The sequence below is a fragment of the Pleurodeles waltl genome, chromosome 11 (assembly GCF_031143425.1).
Source record: "Pleurodeles waltl isolate 20211129_DDA chromosome 11, aPleWal1.hap1.20221129, whole genome shotgun sequence".
In the NCBI taxonomy this organism is placed as follows: Eukaryota; Metazoa; Chordata; class Amphibia; order Caudata; family Salamandridae; genus Pleurodeles; species Pleurodeles waltl.
In genome coordinates this window covers 913,056,157-913,071,789 of record NC_090450.1, presented here as the reverse complement: position 1 = coordinate 913,071,789, position 15,633 = coordinate 913,056,157, and the positions used below count along the sequence as shown (strand labels likewise).

Genomic DNA, 15,633 nt, shown 5'->3' with positions numbered 1-15,633 from the left:
TAACTAGACTTAATCATAGCCCTCAGCACTCATGACATAATTTCAAAAACCAGAGACCATGGGAATTAAGGTCTGAGTGGATGTATCCCATGCCCTGATTACGGTCTCAGCTCGGCTCAAACACCAGCTCATGCAGCTTTCACTGTTTTACTGCTCTTTCAAGTTCTGAATTCGCAAAACTTTGCCCAAACTACAGGTTCAGGATAGAGAACCTTCTGTTTCAAAAATGCATAATCTTGTGGTCGGTGTCACTTAGACGTCCTCGGCGGCTGCAATACATTTTCATCTCCGGTTTGGATTAACACCTACTCTTGCCAATGTTTGTCTCATATTGCAGACAATCGCACGTGGGGGGAATATCAGGGTGAATAGTTTCTGTCTTGTCCTTCTCTCCCTCCACGCACGTCACAGGCACAGGCTCGGACTGTTCTGTGGGCAAACAGGCAATGCCTGAATGCTGGTCTGGTAGGTCAGTGTGTGGGCTGTGTTTTGGGCTGTTTGTGGGCTTGTTTATTGTCTGGTGGGCTGGTTGCTACTGTTGATTTCCTTGATATTAAAACAAACACTGCTTGCAGTGCTTAATTTGTAAATAAAAGCGTGCCGGTGCTCAAAACTCTCCTCTGAAACACGCGGTTGCTGCAATTAAATGTGTGAGCACGGAATACCGAGGCAGAGTAACACTGAAGACATTTAGGGCCTCTTTAATCTATTTATAGCCACTCCCTACCCCTCCAGCTCACTCTTCAAGCTTTTTGCTTTCTAACTTTGTGACGTATTTTCGCTTTTCTCTTCCTTCGTCTCTCCCATATGTGTCTTTTGCTACAAGAACTCGCAGCAAATGCTTGTGGCAGATGAATTAGCCCCGGCCCGCACACAAAAGTGCCGGTGCTCAGCACCGGAAACAACAAGCACAAATTAAGCACTGACTGCTTGCAACAAGCACAAATACATTACCCTATAAAAACATCATACAGCATGGTTCTGCAAGTTCGAAACTGCCCCGATGTACAAATATGGGCCACTCTTTTGCCTGATTCACTAATGGGGACTGGAGCCACTTTTGTTATGGTGCCCGGGTCTGCTTCCGGTCCCAGTCCGAACCCAGCACCACAGCCATGACCAGTAATAGAGTCTCGGAAAGAGCCTGTGACATTGAAATGTGGTTTGAGGCCATAGTGAGCTCTCCTGTAGACTACTGGCACGTGTTACAAGCACTCCAGTGAACTTATGATTTTTCTTATCTGTCATAGAGAGGACCTTTTTCTGATGCAACACACTTTTTTTGTTTTTTTTTGTTGTTTTTTTTTACTGTACCCCTCCTGGAAGCGCCCTTTTATTATTGGCTCAGCTGTCACTAACATTTTCCGAAAATAAAAATAATGATGATGATAATAAAAATCCAACTTCTGCGTATGTGGCTAAAGGCTGACTTCAGGCATTGTATACTATGCAGCGGTGTCTTCTCCGTGGTTGATCCCTACAAGGCCTGCATTCCCTGTTTAGGAAATGTTCACTAATGTGTTACTGTTCACTCTGTGCAGGAAACCACCAACACATCAACACTGTGCATGTGGGGGCTTTGAGACACGGTACCAAACCATTGTCACTTGCTAACGGTATGGGTCACTTCCGCCATTCGGTAGCCCTCAACCACCCGATTAGGAGTTAAACCCATTGGAGAGATGCACCTACGAGTTACTTTTGGTGGGATAGCACCCAGTCATACGCTTCGTCTTACAGTAATATTAGATGACCTGCTCAAGCCTGATGAGGTTGTTACTGTATGGAAGAGGGTAGTTCCTCCTGCTGTGGATCATCAGCAAACAGGTACAAGCACTCTATGGTCATTCCCAATTCAGTAGGCCCAATGCCAGCTTTATTTTATCAGTGTGGTTGTGTCCTGCCCCTCCAGTACATGAAAATCATAATAACCTGTGAAATAGGGAATAGTGTTTCGTTTTCCAATAAAGGATTACCTCCCAGGCTTTTCCTTAGATGCTCCTTTTTCCGAACAGTAAAATCGAGGGACTAAAAAGTAAAACGGGATTTGGATAAGAGCGAGAGAACTGCAGTCTGATGTCACAAAGTTGATTTTCATCCTTTATGACAGACAGCCATCATTGAACTTTTAGGTTCTTCTGTGGGGCATTAGTACTAAGCCAGCGGTTCAGGTTTGACCAGATTTATTTACTTACAGAACACAAATCAGAACCAACAGGATTCGAATATGGCAGGTTAGGCTTGTAATACCGAAACAGTTGTCTCTTCTAATAACGCTGTCTTCCAAGTCAGAATGAGATTGCTTTTATTCTTCTGATTCTCCTATTGTGGCTTTCAAACTGTTACTTATTAAAGTTGTCTGTTTGAAATCACAGCAGATTAAAGAGACCCCTTCCTGAGTATCTTGAGTCATCTTTCCAAGGTTGATAGAAAAAAGTTGTGTTTAGCGAGCCCAGAGACCTACATATTTGCTGTATATCGTTTGTCGTACAGAGAACCATTCCCGGTGTTCTTCATTTGAATCATTAGAGTTTTACACATTTAAGCTGTGAGGTGTTGAAAACCTAACACAGCAGTAGTGGGGGTTAAATCAGGATTATATATGCACCATTTTCCATTTGTCTTTGAGTAGCCCATATCTTGAGATGGTTTCTCACTGGTTGTCCACCTGATTTTACTCTATCTACTCCTGAGTTACAGGGAATGTTTTCCTATCATTTACAGTGGTAAGGTAATTCCGACTGCTTTCTAAATCACACAGACATGAACATGCTCACCAATGTGGTGTTAATGAGCCTTCATACCAATTGTTCCCATTGGAGCAACACCAAGGATGATCTGCAGATCACCAGTTCTAATCTGAGGGAACATTGTGGGGAGAAACGATGGACCCCTAGTAATTACCAGTGGCTGAGATGAACTCAAGCACTCCATCAATCACTCTTTTGTATTTTTCATTGTGATGTCCTAAGTACGGCAGGTATATCCAGACATGGGTACAGTGCTCACTGTGCCACTGGAACCAAGCTGCAGCTTGCAACTGACTGAATAGGTCCAATCCTGCCGAAACCAAACTTCGGTTGCTTGTCTTCTGGTTCAGAGGGGACCTGGCTTGGCAGTTGGTGCTGACTGTTTCTGTTGGAGCAGGGGCAAACGCTGATTTGCACATCGCTGGGAACCATCCGTTGCTCTCTCTGTATTTTTCAGGTTGCACTGGCTTGGAAACATCAAACCAACCTTTTACTGATTTCTCCTTCTCTATTTGTTGCTATAGAGTCAAAAAGGTTGCATCTTGAAAATGTAAAATATTAAAACTTCCCTTCATTATCCATGGATTGTATATTTTAATTTACAAACAAAAATCGCATTGTCTCCTAGAACTGGCTCCCATGTACTTCTGCATACTTTGCAAATATTGTCTATTTTCTCACGCTTTGACTCTCGTACGTCCTTTGGGAAGGGTCAGCTTGCTATTTTAGTAAAGGTTTATAAATACCAATGAAGATTCCATCATGGGTATGTTCATTGTTTACATAAAAAACACGGACGTCCTGCTTCAAACCCCAGCTTTCACCGAATGCCAAGTCACTTTGATTCACCTTAAACACCAACCTGACCCTCAAGGAAGACATTGCCCCCCAAAAAAAAAAAATGACTTGGTATCAGCTGTCTCTTCCAAAGAAAGTGAAACCATTTCTTCCAGAAGCAACTTTAGAACTGCTGTACAAGCGCTCCTAGTCTTGCATCTGAATGGTGGAGCCCTGCTCCATGGCCTCCCGGATTCCACACTGGCATTACTTGAATTGAAGGCATCCTACATCCCATCCAGGGCCTGTAGAAGTATGATCACATCATCCCCAACAGGAAGACACTCTGTCAGCTCCCCTTGCCATCCAGCACCATTTTCAGAACCACCCGCGGCTTTGCAAAGCCATCATGGCCAGCACCCCCGTTAGTCTTGCAGACAATTTTCCCATCTTTTGTGGCTCTCAGCACATTTGCAGTCAGGCCACCATCTGAGTGAAAGTAAGAAGTGTAAAAAAGAAAAACACATCAGCAGTCCTTTTCCATCTATGCACCTAGGATCTGGAACAACATCTTTGAATCCATATGGACCTCCCCAACACTACTCTAATTTAGGAAAGAGTTGAAGACCCGCCACTTTAAAGAACACTACATCTCAATGCAATGACATCCACTAACCAGCTACCTCTGCTATCACTCGTTCACTGTTTACTTGCCTTTGATCCTTGATAGTGCTCCTCCCTCCCTCCTATTTTACAGACCCAATAAAATGTAAAGTTGTTGTTAGCTTTTAGATTCTTTGTCCTTCAATAGACCAAAAAAATGGCATCCGGGGTTCTTGGCACCATGCTGCATCCTGGACTGCATAGCAGTTTCAGTTTTGTGCGTCTGAAAGCAGATTCTTTCAATTTTTGCCATTTTAAAAGGAGAATATAAGAGAGGTTTGAAGAGCAGTGCTGTTCTATGTATTTTTAAATCTATTTTGATTTTCTAATGTTTCTGATACATAAAAAATAATCTCGTTTAAGGGATGAAGCAGAAAATTTGCATTTACATATGCACTTTCATTTCCAGTTAACAGAAATAATTATTTCTCATCTAAAAATGTTTTCTTGGATCCTGCACGTAGGCAAACATACGAAGACAGTATTGTTATTATGAAGACACCCATGAGGGAGAACTGTTACAGTAAAGTAGAAGCATTCTGTGTTTTTGCTCCAGTGTACTGACTGGGGACATTGAGTCTATATTCTATGTATATAGTGAGATCCTGGACTTAAATTTAAAAGTGAAACTTTATCCTTCACAACCAGTGACGAAGTTGTAGAGGAATTCAAGACAGGGGTGGTGAAAGAAAAGTTCTTCACTGCCATTTCTTCAAACCAGCAGAAATGCAACAAGCCTTCTTTTGAAGTCAAGAAAGTCTACCAAAAGGAAACTTTTATCTTCTTGCAGTACATCTTCAAGGAAAAATATATTTAATTTCAAATACATGTTTACCGCCTAGTCTATTACCTCTGTATGCACAACCAAACGTCAGTATGATTCCTTGAAAGGTCCACAGCTCTTTAACTTCCATGAATCAAGGGGCTTTTTACCACAGTGGTGTAGACGTTCATCTCTATAGCAACAGTGCTACTTCATTAGTGGGTTAAGGTATTCTCTATGAACCTGATGCCTTAAACCTTCTTGCTGTGTCTCTGTCTGCATCCCACCCAATATGGTGCAGGCAATTCCGTGGATTGTACATTTGAGAGCTATTAAGTTTGTTCTCTGGATCTTTCTCCAGATGACTTATTGCTCCCAAGAAGATCTGGGGTGTCACATAAGGTTTGTGTCTACTTTACTTATCTGTAGGCCTTGAGGTGCTAATTTGCACACCCCATCACATATCAAACAGCAATAACTAGGGCTGCCATAATAGGTCATATCTACCAGTGAAGATGTCTCCCAGTAATCCTCAGGCCAGCTCCAAAAACTTGACAAAGGTGCTGCCTGCAGTGACTTTTCGTTTACACCTGCAATGTAGGTCTTTACAAAAATGTCAAGAATTCTCATGTAGGTCATTGCCACATAATACATATTATAATGTGTATCTCTGGGTAATTCAGAAGGAACAGCCTATTCTCCCTCAAAGGTAGGATAGAGATGCTGAGACAAAAGACTGCCAACCTTAGGTTGAGGCTTCTCACCGTGGCATGGAGGCATATTTGCGCTTGTGTTAGTTGACATTGGGAGCTTTGAAAAACCATCTGAAGCGTCATTGGGAGCAAACGCCCATTTTGAGAAGATTTTGCACTATCTTCTAAAGTATCTTCTGTGGGAGCTTCAAGAATACAAATCTAATCCTTTCAGTCGCTATTTTAACAGTTAGCACTAGGAGTCCTTTCTCTCAAATTAGCTAGGGTGCTCACTTCCAGGACTTGAGCACCCACAGATTGCAGTCAGCCCGAGACATGATGCCACACACAATACATCTTGAGTTCACAGCATTATTTCTGTGATAAAGAATTTACTTCCGCCTCACGAGGGAACATTGTCCAAATTCTGACAAACACTGCTTAGCACATACTGTGATTCAACAAGCAGAGAGGAGCACCTCCTCATTTCATCTGTCAATTAGTTATCTAGCTGTGTGTTGAGCACTTTGCAAAACAGAGTAGAAGGAAATCGGGCATATATGCTCAGCAGGTTATACCACACTCCTCACAAATGGCAGACTGACAAAAAAAAAATCTGTCTTCAACTGCTAGGACTCTTGGAGAGCATATACATCTTGACATCCTAACGTAAATGTCAGAGTATTTTTTGTAGGCTGCTGTACATATATACGTATCTCTCAGTGGTAACTGACTAACGTGTTATGGTTGGAGTTTCATCTGATGTGGGAAATGCAGCATTGAGGAGGTATTTCAGTGGTTTCCATGCACTCTTTCTTGTCAGTGGATCTGCTCAACATTGAAATCACAATTAAGACTTTGATTTCCTAGTGTGCATTCCATTGCAACCTATTGTAGCATGTGGCCTTGACCTCTTCACATGGACATAATTATAAGTTGTTCCAGAAGTACAAACAACAAATATTTCCTTTTTAGTTGAGGCACCTTTCCACAATCTAGATGCGTCCAGGGTTCTTAAATACTACGTGGAACAAACGATTATCTTTACGGAGTCAGACAATCTTTTTACTCCCCAGATGAATTCTAGCACAAGGTGGTGAACTTTACTATAGCTTTGTGCTGATCCAAGTCCTAAGACAGGAGATGGGTTCCATCTTTTACTAAGCCAGAATAAAAGAGATAAGGCAGTTGCTTTGAAAAAGCATGTGCCATTGAAGAGATTTGATGGGCAATCATACGTTCTGCCCAGTATGGCTTTCGTAAACATCACTCAGTATACCTTCATGCAAAGAAGCAGCCTTTGTAGCCATGAGGCTTTGCAAAATCCTTTTTCATGAGTGTGGGCTCGAGTATGCTCTTCCCCAGCCACCCTCAGCAGTTGGGGCTGCAGAATTCACTGAGCATGCTGGTGCGGAAGAGGAGAAAGCAGATCTAGAGGGTAAGGAAAAATTACCTTTGTAGTGTTTCTGTTTCTCTTGGGCCTTGATCTTATCCTTCATGACACCCACCAGCAGTTCTCTTAAGAATCATATTCTTCTGTAACCATAAATGGCAACAAAAAAACTTATTGGAATTAGACTGGGGTGGTTGGCAACATACGGGTAGGTGGCAGGGATTGTCTGCAAATTAGGCACATTAATGTTGGGAGTCATTACAAGATCTTTAAATAACAGCATCTTTTTGGAGAAACTTTTTATAACCCTTCCCAGTCAGTTGTGGATGAGCAGGAGCAAGGACTTCGAGTACAGGAATCACAGAAGGAGAATTTTTCCTGTTCACCACATAGCTCGAGTTTCCGTGCTACAGCCTTCTCTCTCATGGCTGATCTTAAGGAGTTCGCGGCTTCAATTTTGTTTTCCCTTGCTAATCTAGTTAAGCCAAGATTTTCCAAGATGTACTATGTTCATCTATATCGTAGACCTGGTCATTCATGCTTTAAACCTTCATGGATGCAATTTCATCTTAATATTGTCATACACTTTTTTTGCTTGAATCTTCAGTGTTGTAGGTTGGTATATCTCACTGACGGGCAACAGATCAGGGTTTGCAGGTCCCCATTACATTTTCCTCCTGCTTGTGGTGACTCCTGGTTTTAGTCATACAAGGCAAAACTCACTCATCCTTGCATAAAGGCAGTCATATTTGCTGAAATCCTATGCAGAGTTATCTAAAAAATATTTTGCCTTCAACTTGCCCGGATTCTGGTGACATCTCCAGGAAAGGTCCATCCTTTGTTGTAGCCATGGTACTGGTGCTCTTTGTCTTACTTGTTCTTTCTTGACGGCGTTTCTTAACAGCTATTCACATTTTTCCCTATTCCCCTAAGTCAGAAACTCTGCTGAGCTACATCTTCATTCTCTTTCTGCAGTAAACTAAAGTCTTCCTCTAACTAACAGATGGTTTCTGTCCTGCTGCATTGGACCTTTAGTTAAGTTTTACTCTGTGTCAGTGGCCTGTGAGCATTCCCAGGAGACATGGTTCATTTCCACGCCTCAGAGAGTGGTTATTAACACTGGCAGGTGCTGGTTGGTTTCCCAAAGCTTCCATCGGATCCAGATGATTCTTAAGCCCAGTTCTGCATCTAGTGCTTCTTAGGGCTGATCTGTTTCTACAGTTATAACCATATAAACGCAGACTCAGATTTTCAATTGTCTCAAATAACTACGCCCTGATGATGACCTTGTGAATCACTAACTGCGTCAAAATGTGAAAAATGTGACTGCTTTAACGGGAGAAAGCTAGTCTAGACAGGAAGCAGCCACAGGTCATGCTTGCACTTCCAAGTCATCCATAACTTGCACTGCCACATGTATCATGGCATCTGGCAACATAAGCTGGAGTATGGGCTCTCGCTACTGTTCTCAGCTTGCACTTGTTTTGCAGCACTCACCTTTGCTTTTCTTCTCTGGTCCCTTCAGGTCATGTTTTTTTCACTAATTTCTGGGATCTTATGCAGCGTGTTGTGCTCTCCCTTGCTTGTCCTTCGCGTTGCAGGCTGTACCACACACCCTTCTCGTTTCACGCATGGGTATCTAGGTTTTCCCTGGGACTAACTGTAGTCTACTCTATACAAAAGCTGGTAACTCCCACAGCCTGTGATGCTGCCTTACTCACCTTTTAGAAGTTGCTACCAGATCGGAGTGATAATGGTGTCCAGTGTGTTCTCTCCTTCTCTTCCCCTCCCTTTTTACCCCTTTGCAGTTTGTCATTGGATAGCAGACTCCGCTGGCACTAATTTGTATTCGACATTAACAATCAGACTGGCTCTACTCTTTAACCATTTTAAAGAAAATATGTACACATGCCAATCAAAGACTGAAGGGGTTTATTAATAAAAGAAAAATTATCGGTCTGTGAGTCACAGATTTGGCTGGGCAAAGTGTTCCCTGGTAAAAGTAAAATAAGTGAAGTCCGCAAGGAAAGGAACAAACTTAGTTTTTCAAGACCGACTTTTATTGAGAATCACATGACGTTGTAAAACAAAGGGAGTGCACAGGTGCTGGAGTCTGGGATCATGAGGAAGGGAGAACAGAACCTTTAGATGTAAGAGTAACAGCAGCAATAAATCATTGTCCAGCCAAATAGTCACTCATGATGAAAGAGAAGTATTTTATTTCTACAGCTAACACCACACTGGAAAAATACAACATTCACAAACAACTGCGCAGTCCCCCTGAGGTCAGGGCTCCAGTGTTTCTTTAGATGGACCTCTGGATCCCCCTCCCTCCGCGAGCCTAGTGATAGTGGTTTTTCCCCATTCACTACAGGCAAAATCCAGGGCAAGCACCACTAGTAGTCTGAGTCTCAAGAATCCATACTGCCTATATTTTAGTCATCAATATTCCAAGTGTGAGAAGCTATTAAATAACAATAAACAAGAACACAAACTTTTTTTAAATGCAACCATTGTCTATTGTTGGTTAACCTCCAATTTTTGTTGCCCAGTTGTCATCAAGTGCTGATGCCTTGTGACATACTAAATTTAGTTGAAATTGTGTATCGTTTATAGAGACAACATACGGACATTTAGAGGAGGATAGCTTCCCGTGGTAGTGAAGTGTAACAATCTTAGTGTAAAAATATTTGTGATTTGAATTTTTCTAAGTCCTCTACTGATGGAGAAGAAAGGCCTGGACACATACTTACCATTCGTACCACAAAAACTGTCCACATGAAACAATCACAATGAGCTTTTTAAAATGATAAAGGAAAATAACATTTATTTTACTCTGGGTAAATGAGTGCCAGTACTCAGTGCTTCCAAGCAATCATCAAAGTTTGTCTGTAATTTCAGATAGGCTTGGGGAAATTACAGATAAATGGTGAGATGTGACTTCCTCAAAAAACCTTTAGCACAAATGCAGTTTAGAACCAACCACTGCTACTGCAACCCTGAAAAACTGACAATTTATTCAGTACGTTTACGACCCCGACTCAAATCCTAGTGGTATAATTAAAGTAGATGGCATCCTATCCAAAGAGTTTTCCATCTGCAGGGGCACAAGACAAAGGTGTGCCCTATCTCTGATGCTATTCACCCTAACGATAGAAGGCTTGGCTGAATGGACTCGTAGAGACACGCAGATATGGGGCTTGTGGTGGGGAGATCACTCAGAGGAAAGTATATCATTATAAGCTGATAACATCCTGTTATAAATAGTGGAAACAGAGACCTCTATTATGAAGGACATTTTCACAATATACGGTGAATACTCCAGCCTAGGTATAAACTGAGAAAGATCCCTGATTTTCCCAATGGGCAGTTGGGAACCTAGAATGCCCTGCACTTACCACTAAAAGTGGAAAGGCACATTTTCATATTCCTGGGGTTATGGATCACCAGAGATAACCACACACTACAACAATAGCCTGGCCCCACTACTGGCGTAGCTAGCTAAAGATATACAGCATTGGGGTACCGTACCGCTCTCCATCATGGGGAGGGTGGCGATATTCAAAATGATTGTACTACTCTGATTACCTATATACTGCAGAACAGCCCCTATGCCATGCCAGCCCATTTTCAGAGAGGAAACAGGCTGCTACAATTCCTGCAATGGCAGAGTGGTCCACCATGAATCGCCTTGCCCACGCTTCAAAGACGGGTGTTTGAGGAGTGGCATAGCATTGCCAGACGTACACAAATTTTATTAGGCTGCCGAGGTTGGCATGGTTGATGACTGGGCATATGCTTCACTATATGACCCCACCTTTACGATGGGCCGGGAGCAGCTAGGAAAGTGGGGCTTCCTGCACATTATACAGAGGGAAAGTGGAAAAAGATACCCCACCAAGACTGCAACAGCTGCAAACTAAACACCTGGCATGAGCTGAATAGACAAATGGACTGGTACAAAAGACTGACACCCAAAAAAAAAAACCTCTGGTTGGGCACAAAACTCAGCCAGGTGACAGAATTACTAGGCTTTAAACAGTGAGACATAATTGGACTATCGGCACTAGAGGATATCTGGAATGCAAATGGGATGGTACCATTTGCACACCTCCGGACAAAATAAGACATGTCTGTGATGCAGGTGATTAAATATTTACAACTGCATCAATCACTCCAAACAAGGATGCCTAGTGGGGAGGATACAGTGGAAGAATCCCCATTGGAAAGAACACTGCTAGATGGACATATGACAAAAAAAAAGTTATCTCCCTCACATATGCCACACTGATGAGGAACACAAAGGGGGAACTTGAACGATTAAAGGCATATGTAGAGTAGGTGGATGAGGATTGGTGAGACTCACTAAAATTCCCATGGGTGTTGACAATAAAGGCGAGTAGCTTCCTAAGCCAGTTGACAGGCCTACACAGAATATACTACACTTGAACATTATTATACAAAATGGGTAGAGCTAAAGATGAACAAAGTCTCAGAGGAAATAGGAACAACAAAGGATATAAGAGATAAAACGTAATCTGTGAATAGTTGAACTTCAAGGAGGACTCAGCGCCAATCTGGAGGACTCAGCGCCAATCTGATGGTCATAATGTAGACTGTATGAGAGGGATGGTGGGGGGGTATGCATCACTGCTGCATTTTTATTTTTATAGTGTTGGTCTGTGTTTGAGACTTTGGCCCTCATTATAACCTTGGTGGTTGGTGACCGCCAGAGCTATTGTGGCTGTAGTATCGCCAACAGGCTGGCGGTACTGCCTGCTTTATTTTAAAGCGGCGGTAACACCGCCGGGACCGGCGGTATAACACCATGGCAGTCCTGGCGGTCATAATCCACCAGGGCAGCACTGCAAACAGCGCTGCCCTTGGTATTTCGACTCCCCTTACAGCCAGACTGTCCATGGGGGGTAGACACCGCCATGGAAAGGCTGGTGGTAAGGTGACTCGTGGTGCCCCTGGGGGCCCCTGCACTGCCCATGCACTTGGCATGGGCAGTGCAGTGGCCCCCAGGCATAGCCTCATTGCTCATTTCACTTCCCGAACTTCATACAGTGAAATGCGCAACGGGTGCTACTGCACCCACTGCACATCAGCATTGCCTCCGGCTCTATTACGAGCCGGCAGCAATGTTGATGTGACTGTCTAAATAGGGAGCCAGAATTACTGCCAGCACTGACGGTATTCTGGCGCCCGCAGCCTAGGCGGTCTACTCAGAGGACTGCCGAGGTTCTAATGAGGGCCTTTGTCTTGTTTGAAAATAAAGTAAAGTTGTTTTAAAAAAAAAAAGTTTACGGCACCGCTTATGGAAGTGAAGGCTTCCTCCGTCTCTGTTGGATCTTCAGAAACCTGTGGAAAGTGATGAAACGACAGACAACGATTCACCATGTCCTCTAGGTTTCTCGCTCTCCTTCGGTATCTGTAGACCTGAGAGATGTGTTTAAATGGCATATGATAACTTTGCACTTCCCATCTGGACAGACCTTCAGGAAAACAGTGGCTCTGAGCTCTGTTTTGACATGGGTGCCAAGGAATTAAATCAAGCATAGTAGATAATGATTGGAAGAGGGGGTCACACCCTATATCTCCAGTACATTTGTCTTGGTTCATGTGGAAAATGTGATCAGCCATTTTGAAAGATGCTTTACAATTCTTCCAACAGAAACTACGAGAGAAACAAAAAGCTGTGCGAGAAAGCCATGGGCCGAATATGAAGCAGGCAAAGATGTGGCGCGATTTTGAGCAGCTGATGGCGTGTAAGAAGCAGTGCTTTTTGAAGCAGCAAATTCAGAATTCAGTTGGCCAAATAATCCAGGAAGGTGGCGAGGACAGACTTGTGCTATAAGCTATTACTTGATCTTTTCTTCCACAGTGTACTTTTGTAGAAACTGAAAGACATGAAATCCTAACATATAAGATAAAAGCCGATTAGAAAAAATAAAAAGACCAATGTGTAACTTCTGTATTCTAAACTCAAAATACAGATAAGGCCTGTGACTGAAACTTATCACCTGTAAAAATACACGTGGGAGACTAGATTTCTCTGGTGGTTTCTGTTTTTGTAGTAACATTTTATGTGTGAGATCTTTATTTTCCATTCAAAAATTGTTGACTTCTAAAATTTTGCTGCAATATTTTGTGGCTACTTCAGCATGTATGCCTCATGACAATGTAAAACTACCTTCCCTGGCTTGTTACTGTGGGTAAGTAGTGAGAAACAAATGCCAGAGGAATGGAGTTTGGTGGCAATAAAGGAATTGAAGTAGAATTTGTTGACTGCATTGTGTGTTAGTTAGGCTGGGCTACAGGGCAATCAGACAGTGCCAGAAGGTCTGGTCTGACAAGTCTGTGTGTGAGCCGTTTCTCGCCTGTTTATGGTCTGGCTTTTAGAACAAGACTACGAGACAGTGCAAGACTGTTGTGGCTTACAGCCTGTTCTTTGCTTACAATTGACTGGCTTTCTCACTCTCATTTACTTACTTCTTACTAAATCGATTTCCCTTTCCTTCTTGTGTTTGGCCATCCCCTAGAACCCATTTACAATAATTCAGCTTCTTTAGCATGGCTGACTTATATTGTTTCTTTGCTCACTTCTAGGGAATTCCTATTTTCTTTTCGTTTAAGCACCTCATGAAAGTGCATCTGTTTTCCAGCTTCCCCCTCCATCCCCTCCTAGTAACTGCCCCATGCTCAGTGTTGCTATCGTCCTTGTGTTGCAAGTATCTCTTGTGCTTTTCCCCAATGCTGTGTTGCCTTCTTGCTTGTGTACCTCTTTTCATGTAGTTTTCCTCATGGACTGCTTTTCCTCTCCACCTACCCCCTCCTCCAGTGGCTCCCTATCCACTCCTCATTTGACCAATACACGCAATCTTTTTTTAAAAAAAATATTTTATTTTTTTATTATTTTTTGTGAACAACCATGCAGCAAAAAAAAAACACTTTTGTGCCAATTCTATTTTTTTTTTCCCCATCTTGAATCTGTAAATAAAAAAAAGAATGGCATCTGCATCATTGGCGCACACATGCCAAATGACTCCTGCACTCACATGCCATCATGCATGCAAGTGCCTACAAAATGATGCAGCTGCGTTATGGTGCCTTTTTTCTTCTTTTTTAGCCTTGTTGTACAGAATCTTGCTGATGATGTCCAGCAGTGCTAAAAGGCATTGGCAAAGCTGATAGGTCCCAACGGCGAGACTTATTGCCTTTGATATTGCTGGTTACTGTTGATTTTCCTTGCACAATACCTCTACAGCATGACTTTACAGCTTAATACTACCCCACTTTGCAGACTGTGGGGCAATATTTTGGGGCTATTTGATTCGCTAACTGCAGCACCTTTTTTTGTGGCAGGTCCTTTTTCCTGTCACAGTCCAACCCTGTTGTGTGCATTAAAAAAAATTATTAACATGAACACTACACAAGGAACTATTCCGAATATAAAACAGCTTATATTTCACCATTAAACAGCTGATTTTCATGTTGAGGGTGACAAAACAGAAGGATTAAATGTCTAACATATTTAATGCAAAAATAGCAAGCAGCACAGCCAATCAGGTCACAATTGTCATGTCAACCGAGCAGAGCTCTCACTCAAAAAGCCAGTTGTATCATGTATTTCTAAAATGCATTGATCGTTGATGGCCTTTGTACACGTTTCTCCAATGCAAGCCTATGGAACTTAAACATGTGACAGAAACTTTCACTTAAATAAAAGTACATAATGAGCAGGACATGGGGTCTCTTCCTGCAGAGAACGGGAGAAGTTCCTGAAATGAAGATAAACATACGACTGAATTCACTATTTTCCTAAAATCAAGCTGTTTGCCAACACTAAGAGTGAAGCTCTATAAGTGCACATTGTGATATACCTGTGCAAGGAAGAATGAATATTTAAGGAAACTGGAAACATGGTTATGTTATCTGTAATCCATGCTGTACTTCAATCTGTTGTTGCCAAAACCATGTTGTGACACCAGCAATGCCTTCTCATTCTCACGTTCCTTATTTATTAACTGTATCTTACGAAATCCACAGAAAGAGTGCCTTCTCAGAGGTGCTTCCGACGCCATCGGCAGCCTTTTTGGCCCATATTTTGGAAGTTCTTTGTACTTTCTTGCTGCACGGCAATTAGTGCACCTGGGAGAGGGCTTTTAATAATGTATCAACTGTTTGGACGTCTCAATCCTAATGACAATGTACTTTTCTACTCTCTATCTCATTGTTTCCCAAACCTTTCCAACCATGACCCAGTTTTTAGAACGAGAAACTTTCACAGCCTACCTTGCTTTAATGGACATGAGGCGATTTTTTTTTTAATGCCACTAAAGCATTGAGTTGTAGCACGCTGTCATTTACAGATAGTACTTTTTCTATTGAAATGGCCACTGAATGTGCACAGATATAAACCATATTCCTCACATATGATAATCTGCGGAATCAGGTTTCAATGTCCATTTATCATTTGTACATCTTCAAGTAAAGTAAAATCCTATTAAAATCTTTGTTTCCATCACACTTCGACATTACAAAAAAGTGCTCCATTTGTGCTTTCCTAACTGCTGAATGTGTACAGTTCAT

The 15,633-nt window shown here is 42.3% G+C and overlaps 1 protein-coding gene across 1 annotated transcript in view; it reads left to right on the top strand.

The window, feature by feature from the left end:
- IFT81 (intraflagellar transport 81) overlaps positions 1–13,321 on the top strand; it is a 616,811-nt gene extending 603,490 nt beyond the window's left edge. The window contains exon 19 of the mRNA XM_069214881.1: positions 12,716–13,321. Coding sequence (XP_069070982.1) covers positions 12,716–12,898 — 183 coding nt within the window. The 3' untranslated portion in view covers positions 12,899–13,321. The remainder of the gene's footprint in view (positions 1–12,715) is intronic.
- The last annotated feature ends 2,312 nt before the right edge of the window (positions 13,322–15,633 follow it).